This window comes from Hydra vulgaris, chromosome 05 (assembly GCF_038396675.1).
Source record: "Hydra vulgaris chromosome 05, alternate assembly HydraT2T_AEP".
Taxonomy (NCBI): Eukaryota; Metazoa; Cnidaria; class Hydrozoa; order Anthoathecata; family Hydridae; genus Hydra; species Hydra vulgaris.
Window position 1 is genome coordinate 30,847,501 of NC_088924.1, and position 12,500 is coordinate 30,860,000.

The window sequence follows — 12,500 nt, forward strand, 5'->3', positions numbered from 1 at the left end:
TGAGCATTTTATATATTATCCCCTCCCTAATATTACAAAAAAAAAACTTTTTGAATCAATTTTATGTGTTGAACAGAAATCATTATAATCATTATAATTAGCATAAATTTATATGCAATAATTTGCGGCTCTTATCTAATCAAAACGCTATTAAATTTTTTGCGTTGTTAAAATATTATCATCAAGCAGGAACAAATCCGTGGTGCAAAATTTTGATGCTAAAATAATGAAATTTAATTTTTCATAAAGAAAAATATGTTAGCTAGAAAAAAATATTTTTAAATAAAAAAAATATTTAGGGGTTGCTAAGATAATGAAAAAAATTTATGGAAACACAAAATGAAAACTTGGGTTTTTCTATTTTAGACATTATTAACTTACCTATCTAAACCCTTATAAATATTTTTTCCATTTACAAAAATCTTTCATATATTTGTTCTAATTTTGTTTGAAAAACAAAGCATAGAAACATTTAGTTTTGACTTTACTTAAAGATATCAGTTTTGTGTAATATGAGCATGCTCAAATTACCCATTAATTTTTATCGAAATTACCTAGTTTAAAGTGCTAAAATTGCAGTGGCTTTAATTGCTTTTAGAATAAAAATAAAAGAGAGTAAAAATTTATAATATTTTAACAGTACTAAATATCTTTCAGTAAATTAAATTTAAAAAATTTGTAGTTTGATCGTTTAAAGGTTGATAAATTTAAAAAAATAACAAACTAACTTTTTTTTTTTTTTTTTTGCGTAAAACAAAGTAGTATTGTTTCAATAAAAAGTGGCTTATAATTTGATCTTTTATTGATAAGTTTTGTTAATAACAAATCATTATATTTCATAAATTTGTTCCAATTTTCAGGTTGGTATTTTTTCACTTAATGTTATTTTTTTGAGCTAGTTTAAAGTGCTCATATTACCAAGTGGTCTGGGTAATATGAGCACTTTTGTTACTTTTAAAAACCACTGTGGTTTTGAGAAAAAATTTCAAGTACCCAAATATCTTAGTGGATCATAAGAAGTGATCCTTAAAAATTGTTTATTTGCAAAAATTTTGGATCCAGCTACTTATAAGAATAATTATATTCTTGAAAGTATTCCAATTTTATCTTAAGGTGCTTATACCCTAATCTACCCTAATTAACAAATTTATAACATATACTTAACACGGTTTACACTTAATAGGGTATAGCACTTAATATACATAACATGGTATAGCACTTAATGTGGTAGTGGTAAAGCGCTCGCTTTATAAGCGAGAGGTTTCGAGTTCGATCCCCACCACATCCCTGGTAGTACTGCGCTCAACTTGTTTCTCCGCGCAGCAGCCTTGTTCGTCAATGTTCGTGTTTCGGAGTTATAGAGTTGAGAGAGGGTTATAACCACTATTAAGTAGTCTCCTCATCTGTAGTGGCCTTCTCGGCCTTGATGAGGTGAATAACAAAAAAAACAAAAAAAAGCACACGAAAAGCTACCAATTTTTTAAACAAAACTAATATTGATTTCATTACGATAAATGGCAGTCTACTTGAGCTCAGACAGTATTGAAATGTCCCGAATTGGATGAACTATTGGGTAATGAACTCAAACTTTGTTCATCAGAGAAGCCTAGGCTGAGAGATTGTTTGTAATATGGAATTTAATCGTGTTGAAGATCAGTTTTATATTTGAGCACAAGATGTATATGTATACAATCATTTATTTAAAAAAAATTTGAATGCCAGCACATTCAACAACCCACAGGTTACGGAAAAATATGCAGTCAGTAAACTTGTGATCAAATGGAGCATTGAAAAAGGCAAAAATTGAAAACTTCGACAAAAAGAAATGTTTATGGACAAACTTTAAAAATTATTTGATTTGTCAAGATGTAAGTGTGAAATCTTATGTTGTAATAAAAATGGATGGGATGGTTGTCTCTTTAAAGCAACTGTGATTTGTATATGTCCAAAAGTAGTAAAGATACCTATGCAAGAGCTATTTTTTTTAGAAGCTCAAAGAAATAAAATTTGGTAATAAAATTATTTTACAAATAGGATTAGTTGATGCATCAGAAACAAATCAGTTCAAAAGATATTTGGAAAGGAAAGAAACAAACTCTAAAACAACTGCAATAAGTAGAGAGGATATAGGTACATGCTAATATATAAATATAAATACTTTTCCAAATTTTGTTGAAAATGTGATTTTTAAATATAGTATAACTGTGGTATTACAATTAATTAACAATTGTCATAATTTTAATAATGTTGTTATCCCTTTTAGCAGTAGAATATCAAACAATACCTGCAGCGAAAATGCAATTAGTTCAGAAAAAGTTGACATCAGTTTAAAGTAAAATTACTTAGGTTGTATACTATTTATAATCGAATAGATAATAAATATTTACAAATGGGTTATAGATCATGATGTTGGAGATTATTTATTTGCTATTAGTGCTGATTAATTTAAACACTAATTTAAACACTAATTAGAAAGGAGGTGTTATCCTTTACATTGAACATAAATTGTGTAAAAAACTAATTTTGATAATTTGTGCTCATACAAATAAACTACTTCATCGATATCTTATGATTCAGTTTGGCTTAAAAACTAGATTAGAAAACTTATTGGTAAGGTTACTAGCTTTAAGGTCATAGATAACACAGCAAAAATTAAATTTTCTAGTGCTGTGATTGAACTTGATTCTGAAGTTGTAAAATTGCTTTCAGATGACCAAAAGTATTGCATGCAATTAACCATCTTATAATCAAAGGATTTGGGCCACAATTAATTGCAATATGTTTATTGTCAAAGGAAGAACTTTTAAAATACAATGACACTTTGATGTATGTACTTTGTTTTTCTGTTCATGAACAAACTATAGAAAGACATGTTCAAGAGATTCTCAATTGGTATTTGGCAAAGATAGTAGAAATAGGTTTATCAGAGTTACAAAAGCACATGTAGAAATCATGCCTGTGAACCAATAAAAAGAAAAATTATTTCAATTATCATATACTCAATATAAATGTTTTTAGTTGTTTTCTTTTCTTAGGATAATAACTATGGTTATATTTTAGTTAAATATTATTTATCTCATTGGTGACAATTTTTTTTAGATTAATTTCTTTGTAAGCCTTTAGAAAGTTAGTAAATTATTTTTGGGAGTAATATTATTTATTTTAAATAAGCAAATAAATCTATTTTCTTTTTCTTTTTTTTTTATTGTTGTAAAATCTACATTAGTGAACATTTTTCTTATGTCTATCGAGTTTGTATAATATCCAGTTTTGATAATTGATTTCCCATAAGTTAAAAAAAAGTGCAGAAAAGTGCCAATTTAATGAATTTTTAATAAAACTGACAAACACCCTGAGCCCTCACAATACATACTTAACAAGAAAAAAAAATTATTTACGTTTCTTCCAATTATTACATAATTATAATTTTCTTTTTTTTATTTCAATTCACCTGTCCAAGGTCATGAAGGCCACTACAGTCGAGAAGGCTGCTTTAGTTTTGGTTACAACCCTCTCTTGACTCTATAACTCCAAAACACGAACCTTGACAAACAAGGCCGCTGCGCGGAGAAACAAGTTGAACACGGTACTACCATAGACATGGTGGGGATTCAACTTGGAACTTCTTACTTATGAGGCAAGCGCTCTACCACTACACCACTACCACATCTAGAAGTCTAGAAGTATTAAAAGCTTTTCTTTATTGAACTATTCATGACATCTCAAACTATGAAGCTTTTTTTTTTTTTTTATAATTCACCTCCCCAAGGAGGTCGAACTCGGAACCTCTCGCTTATGAAGCAAGCGCTCTACCACTACACCACTACCGCATTATTTACGTTATTAAGTTAAAAGCAAAAGTGCAAGTACAAGCTTATCTAAGCAAAATAAAATAAAATAAAAAAAGTAAAAGCTTATCTAAGCAAAATTGCAGAAAAGTGCTAGTTTGATTAGTTATTACAGATCAATTCTAATCAATATGTTTTGAACAGATATTTCACTTGTAGTTAAAAACTTATGAGCAATATGCTTCACAAAAGTTTGAAAACAATATCCTTTCTTTCAACTGTATGTTTTTTTTAGTTAGCTAATATTAATAAAATTAAATTACTATTAATAAATGTTTATTAGTTAAGTATTAAAAAAATTACTTTTCATAAGACTAAGAAAGTTATATTTAAGTTAGAGTACGTTAAATATTTACTGTACAGGTAAAGGGACCTCAGAATGCAGTGAGACCTCAGAATGTTAGGTTTTAAATTAAGCAACATTAAACTCAACATTTTCTATTTAATACTGAAAGCAATGAATAACCTGAACAAAGTATATAATGTAAAGTCGTAAAGGAAAAAAAAAAAAAAAAATTATCCTTTGAAAACATTTGAAGTTAAAAAAAATAGTTTATTTTTTAAATTTAGAATGTTTTCTTAGGATAATACAATTTAGAATATTTCCTAAGGATAAAATTGCATTTCAAATTACCCAGCATTTTGTGGTGCTTCACTTAGCGGGTTGATAAACTGATTCAAAATACTGTATAATAAACTTCATTGATTTCATTTAAGAATTAAAAGTAAAATTTAACATAAATGAATTGAAAAAAATTATATAATGAACAAAAACTATATAAATAAGACCTATATAAGCTATAATCCAAATTAGAGAAAACAGAATGATACGTATTCTGGAAAGAGTCAGAGGAAAGAAAGAAGTCTTCAATGTTATATTTATCAGATTCAAACATTTTTTGGTTCCTCTTTCACAAAATGGTTTGATCATATTTGGTTTTGAACCTGTTTCACCTTGACATGATGCTTTACTGCATGTAGATTTAAAAACTTTATGGCAACATGAGCATTCTCTTAGCTTAGTTGCAGCACAAATATTCTTGCCACATGTGCATTCTTCCTTACATTGTAGAATGCTTAAACTTGTTGTTGTTGCTTAGATTTCTTTTCTTTATTATCTAGCTCCATTTTGGCTTTGTCTTCCTGGATTGATGAAACCATTTCTGATAATTTTTCCCCTCTAATGAGCCATTTACCTGGATAACTCTAACATTTTTCTTGTTTACTTTAGGTGTTACTTTGGCTACAGGCAACAAATTAGGTATTTATTCAAGTGATACTTTCAGGTCAGGTTATCCTGCTACTGGTAACATGTAACCCAGTACAATCTGATTCATGTCCTGCTGCTTTGTAGAATAGGCCTTTTTAGGCAAAGGCTAGGAGATGCCAACTCCGACTTAAAACAACCCCTGCCTAGGGGCTCTTGAAAGGCTAGATAGATGGTGTCTCAATAAAAATACTTATTTTGGGCAGATGTTAAACGCATCTGGCTACTGTCTTGTAGAAGGCCTCCTAGGCAAAGACTTAAGGGTTAAACAGATTCTATCTGTTGACCAGCCTCGCACCCCTTCTTCATCTATTAGGCTGGTGCAGATGTATTTTTAATACATTGTTTCCTGTTTAGGATGTTAAAGGATCTTCTTGACTCAATGCATGGGTTTTGCTTGTGTCTCTGTTTTTATGACTAGACAACTCATTCTATTATCTCTTAATGAGGGTACAGCTCTAAAATTCAGTTTTATGGTTCTGAAGCGGGCTGGTAGTCAAGTTTCACAAACTCTGTGGGAAACTAGGTTTAATCCTTGGCCCTATACTCTTTTTAATTTACATTAACAATCTTCCAGATATTCTCACATCTAAGGTGGCAATGTTCGCTGATGATACTACCATCTATTCTTGCTGTGATAACAACCCAACACTCTAATTGCTTGGAGGGGGCATTTGATCTTGAAAAGGATTTCACTTCTGCTACAGCATGGGGCTCACAGTGGCTGGTGAACTTCAATTCACATAAAACTCAATTTTTTTCATCTAATTGTTATTGCAATAATTTAGATCTTCCTATGTTTATGAGCGGTAATGTACTCGATGAGTCATCCACTCTTCATCTTCTAGGATTAACTCTTACTTCCGATCTTTCTTGGAAACCATATAACAAATCTGTTGCAAAATTAGCATCTGCTAAGGTTGCATCTCTTTATCGAGCTCGACATTTTCTTACTTCGGACTCTTTTTTCTATCTCTATAAATCTCAAATCCGGCCTTGTATGGAATACGGTTGCCATATCTGGGACAGATCTTCTAATGATGCTCTTTCTCTTTTAGACAAGGTGCAAAAACGCATTGTAAACATAGTTGGACCTGCTCTTGCAGCTAACTTCCAACCTTTATCACATCGTTGTAATGTTGCTTTTCTTTCTCTTTTCTACAAATATTATAATGGGCACTGCTCTAAAGAGCTAGTGCCTCTTGTTCCATATACTAAAGTTCATTCTCGTGTTATTTGTCATTCAATTAAGTGTCATCCTTTTTCTGTGACTGTTCCTAAGTGTTCCAAAAACTCTTATTCCTCAAGTTTTTCTCCTCGAACATCAGCTCTTTGGAATTTGCTTCCTTCATCTTGTTTACCTGATTCATATAATTTGCAATCTTTCAAGTCATCTGTCAATAGTTATCTTGCTCTACAATCTTCATCTTTTCTCTTCCAGTAACTTCCAACTTTAATTAGTGGTTGCTTGCAGCCTTATTGGAAGTGATGTTTAAAAAAAAAAAAAAATATATCAATTTATCAGATATTGTTTGATAAGCTTCCATGACACTTTCGTGTTTATGTTTCCAATAGCTTGCTGAACCATAACAAACATCTTTTAAAGATTAAGTTGTTAGTACTGTTATTATTGACTATTTTCATTTTTTTTTATTATTACACAGCTTGGCTTGTAAGAATTTATCTTCCTGCATCCATTTAACAGTTCTCTGCTTAAAATCCCAACTTTTTAACCTGCATTTATAATAATTTATTTTGATGCCCACTCTGGCAAAAACTCTGCAAGTATATACATTAAACCTTCCATGTTGATTGTCATAATTTCGATACACAGAGTGCAATTTCTAATTGATTTGATCAAGGAGCTGAGTAACACCAGTTGTGTCAGGTGGAGTGATAAAAAGTCAAATATTTTTACTTCTTAGAAATGTCAATACAAAACAGTCAAGTCTTGAAGAATGACCATCAGATAAGACAACTACAGGCCATTTTTATATATTTTTCCTTTTTGATGATTACACTGATAAACAAATAAAATTTTATTGTGCAAATCTTGTTAACTAGGTGGTTTTTTAAAACAAATTAAATATGCTGATTTCAAATATGCAAACCATTTTTCACCATCACGTCAAGTTGTAAAAATATTTAGGTTCAAATCTTTAGTATTTAAGGTAAAGTCCCTAATACTCTAAAAAAAAAAAGTGTCAACCTGGGTCTCAAAAGAAGCGTATTTTCATAGAGATTTTAAAAATGGTATTTGTTTGTAATAAAAATAAGTACTTTTTGTATTATTGCTGAGAAACATTTTGTTAAAATTTTTTAAAAGTCTTTAGCATTTTTTCACATAATTTTTTTTGTCAATAAATTTAAGTAAAAATATTTATCTTTTCTAAAATCTCTATGAAAATACGCTTCTTTTGAAACATCTACTTAATTTCTTCAACACTGTCTAGTAACTTTGTAAAATCTTCTCACTGAAGACTCTTTAGAATGGTATTGTTTTAACTGTATATCTAAAAATATGCCATTTGGTCTGCTTACTGATAATGAGCTCTTAATGACATTATCATGCAAAAATCCATAACATGTATCATCAAATTTTCTTGTATCTTCAATTCATTTAAAAAGCATACTTAAAGAACTTAATACAATCTCTGGTTCTGCTATAAATTTGTAAATTCTATGATGTTATTGACTTTAATAAAGCTATCAAATCTAATTCAGATCTATATCTTCACCTTAACATTGCATCACTTCTCACATTGATGACCTGTGCAGTTTTATCAGCACATTAAATATTATACCCATGGCAATAGGGATTACTGAATCCAACTTATACCTTAATGATACCAATATTACGGACATAACTATTAATGGATTCAATATTGAGCATTGCCCTACTGACGCCAAAAAAGGTGGTGCTCTTTTATATCTACAGTCTAATTTAAATTATGTAGTCCGTCATGACTTAAAGATTTACTTACCAAAGTTACTTGAGTCTGTTTTTGTTGAAATCATTAAGCCACACAATACAAATGTCCTAACTGGTTGTATATATCGTCATCCATCAATGAATCAAAATGATTTCAATACAACATTTTTAACTCCACTTCTTGAAAAGTTAAGCAAAGAACAAAAATTGATCTTTTTAATGGGTGATTTCAATGCAGATCTACTGAGCTATAGTGAATCTAATCCTATTTCCAACTACCTTGATACCTTATGTTCTTACTCGTTCAATTAAATTTATTCTAGAAATTTCTAAAATCAATTGGGAGCTTATGATTAAAAAAGATGACAATAGTAATGAATCCATCAATCAATTTTTAAAGTCATTTAATAGAGTTTTAGACCAATGTGCCCCCTATAAAACTTTGACTAAAAATCAAATCAAACTTAAATCTAAACCCTGGATCTCTAAAGGCTTACTTAAATCTATTTCTGTAAAAAACAAACTCTATAAAAGATTTGCAAGATGTAAAAACATTAATACTAAAAATGAACTTTTCACAAAATTTAAATTCTATAGAAATAAAATTAGCAACTTATTAAAAAGTAATAAAAAATCATACTACATAACATATTTTAATAACAACATGAACAACATAAAAAATACATGGAAAGGCATAAAATATATCATAAATATTAAAGCATCATTACATAAAACACTTACTCTGCTAAATCTGAATGAAAATATCATCACAGACCATGCCACTGTTTCAAATATATTTAATAACTACTTTGTCTCTATTTGTGAAAAACTACTCAATAAAATCATGCCATCAAAATGTACTTATAGTTTCTTAATTTGCCTAATGCTAATTCTTTCTTTAATGACCCTGTGAGTGAAGATGAGGTATCTAGTCCTATTAATAATGCTCTTAAAAGTCATAAAAGTTATGGACCTAACAGCATATCTACATTTTTTCTTAAACTTACTTCTCACATAATCTCTGAACCTTTTAGCATTATGATAAATAATTCTTTTAGAAGTGGCAAATTCCCTGAAGTTTTTAAAGAAGCTAAAGTCATTCCAATTTATAAAAAAGGCTCCTTACCAGGCTTTTCTAACTATCGACCCTTTTTCCTTCTTTCCAACCTAAGCAAACTTTTTGAGAAGGCTATGTATAACAGTCTATATAAGTTTCTAGAAAAATTTAAATGCTTGAACCAACATCAATTTGGATTTTGAAGCAAACATTCCATAACCCTCACACTTATTGAAATTACTGTGAAGATTAGAAGAGCTCTAGATAATAAGCACTTTGCATGTGGAGTGTTTATAGATTTACAAAAAGCTTTTGATTCTGTGGATCACTCCATCCTTCTCACAAAATTGGAATACTATGGAATCAGAGGCATCCCACTAAAATGGTTTACTTCATATCTCCAAAACAGAACACAGTTTGTTTCCATTAACGGCACTAAATCTGATTTACAGAATTGCTCAAATGGCGTCCCACAAGGTTCAGTTTTAGGACCACTTCTTTTTCTTCTTTTTATTAATGACTTAAATACTTCTTTTAAATTTGCAACTGCTTACCATTTTGCTGATGATACTAACATGCTATTGGTTGACAAATCACTTTAAAAAATCAACAAATATATTAATCATGATCTTAGAAATCTTGTTCAGTGGCTTCGTTCTAATAAACTTTCTCTCAATTCTAACAAAACAGAGCTGATCATCTTTAAATCCACCAAATAATAAGCACTTAAATTTCAGACTAAGCGGACAAAAAATTTATCCTTTAGACTCTATTAACTATCTTGGGATTAAAGTTGATTCTAATCTTTCTTTTCAAGGCCATCTGAATGACTTAGCAATGAAATTCAGCAGATCTTATGGAATGCTTGCCAAAGTCTGCTATTATGTAAATCTAGAAACTCTGCTAAATATATTTAGCATGATATATTTAGCACAAAAATAGCATGATATATATATCATGCTATTTTTGGGTCCCATCTAAGATATGCATGTATGACAATCCCATAAGCAAACCATTTTAAGGTTGTCCCATCTCCAAAATAAAGCTTTGAAAATAATATATTTTCAGTACAATAACTTTAAATCTAATGTGCTATACTTAATTTCAAATATTTTAAAGTTAAGCGACCTTGTGATATTACTTAACTGCCAATTTGTCTGGAATTATCATCACAAAAACCTTCCCCAATGATTCAACAATTTCTTTACAAGTACAAATAGTCGCTATCCTCTTCGCTCCATCAGTAGCTTAAACTTAGTTATTCCAAAACACCACTCTGCTAAATATGGAAATAAATCCATTAAATATCAATCTATTACCTCAAACTACCTCCTAATCTAAAATCTCTTAATTCAATCAAGGTTATGTTGTATATTCAGGTATTTACTTTATATTAGTACTTGTACTACTGTAAATTTCCTTGAAATGTTATAACTATTTCGAAATATATTTTGAAATATATTGATTTGATTTGATTTCTCAAACACGTGCATTACCTAATCTTGTTTTTTATATAACAGGCTAGCAGCTTTTCCTCATCTTTGGTAAAAATGAACAATATTCCTTCTCTCTTCCAATTTCAATGACTCCATCAAGTTGTTTGTTAGTTGTTTTTAGATCTTTAACTAGTGGAAATTTTCTTGAAATGATTGTGGCCCAGCCGCTTTTATTGCTGATTTGACACCACTCAACTGCTTTCTTTAACTGCTTATCTCTATAATGTCTCTTAGAACATTGCATCTTGATTTGTTAGTTGGTTTAACTCTAAGATTAAAGACTTTTCTATTTCTTATTTATTTACAACACAAAAGGAATATCAAAACACACTTTCGTACTTGCGCTTTAATTTTTAATACCCTTTCATTTTTAAAGCAAACAAAGAAAATAGGTTAAAGTGTGTTTTGAAGAAGTTTACAGTAAGTGAACCAAACATTTAAAAATATACTCAGGAGGAAAAATAATGCTTATATGCAGAAATTTATGATTTTCTAACCAAAATTGAAAGCAGCACAACCAATTATTTAACCTGACATTCTGAGGTCTCTATTGAAAAAAGTATATCCTAAATATGTATCTAAAGACATGAAAATGGTACTCCTAAAAAATTTAACCTTTTTGGCATTCTACCAGTCAAGACAGTATTTTGTCATCTCTTAAAAGTAAAAATTAAGTTGCTGGCCAAATAATTTGTCTTAACCAGGATCTTAAAAAACACATAGCATTTTGAGGTCCTTTTACCTTTATTAAGTTTCTTATCAAACTTAATAAAGGTAAAAGGACCTTTTCACTTATAAAAATTTAATTTTTTATCTTTATTTTTTAGTATACATCTGATGCTTTAATACTGGATTCGAGGGAAAAAGAATTAGCAGAACAGGGCTCCTATTATAGAAGTCGAAATGTTACTCCAAAGATTACAATTAATACAAGTGATGATCAAGTCTCGAAAAATGAGTATGTTATAATGAGGGCATATTTTATTATGTGTATGTTTTGATCAGTGTATAGTACATTAAGTATATTTGCAGTTAGTGCATATTACAGTCAAAAAATATATAACTATTTAAACAATAATAATATATAACTATTATATAGATCAGTAATTGCTAACTAGTTTTTCTTATCTTTGCGGAAGTCGATGTATTTACTGAATACGCTAGCAGTAGGCTGTTTCAGTGTGACATCGCACTACAATTATATGAAGACCACTGGGGAAAAAGGGCACATGTCACATTTTCCAATTATTTGAGTTATGTCGCCTACTATATAAACATAAGCCTGAAGGTTAGCAAAATAGTAAAATCCAACCCAAAAAAGGCCTATGTAATGCTACAGAAGCCAAAATTTCATTTATCTCAAAAGTGGAAATGTGTGACATGTACCTTTTTCCCCCTGTAGTCTTTATATACATTTGCAGATATATGCTGCAAAAATATATATAGATGTATATATATATATATATATATATATATATATATATATATATATATATATATTTTTTTTTCTTTTTTTTTTTTCTTTTTTTTTTTACCTCCCCAAGGCCCGAGGGGGGCCACTACAGTCAAGGAGGCTACTCATTTTTTTTTTTTTTATTTATATATATATATATATATATATATATATATATATATATATATATATATATATACACACATCTATATATATCTTTGCAGCATATATGTCCAAAAAGCTTATATATAAAATTCTTAAAATATATATATATATATATATATATATATATATATATATATATATATATATATATATATATATATATATATATATATATATATATATATATATATATATATATATATATGTCCAAAAAGCTTAGAGATAAAATTCTTAAAATCATATGTATATACATATGATTTTAAAAATTTTATTTATTAGCTT

General features: G+C 29.1%; 1 protein-coding gene across 1 annotated transcript in view; it reads left to right on the top strand.

The window, feature by feature from the left end:
* The window catches only part of LOC136071956 (protein FAM13A-like), a 182,882-nt gene that overhangs the window by 29,142 nt on the left and 141,240 nt on the right, over positions 1–12,500 (top strand). The window contains exon 7 of the mRNA XM_065797910.1: positions 11,428–11,558. Coding sequence (XP_065653982.1) covers positions 11,428–11,558 — 131 coding nt within the window. The remainder of the gene's footprint in view (positions 1–11,427; positions 11,559–12,500) is intronic.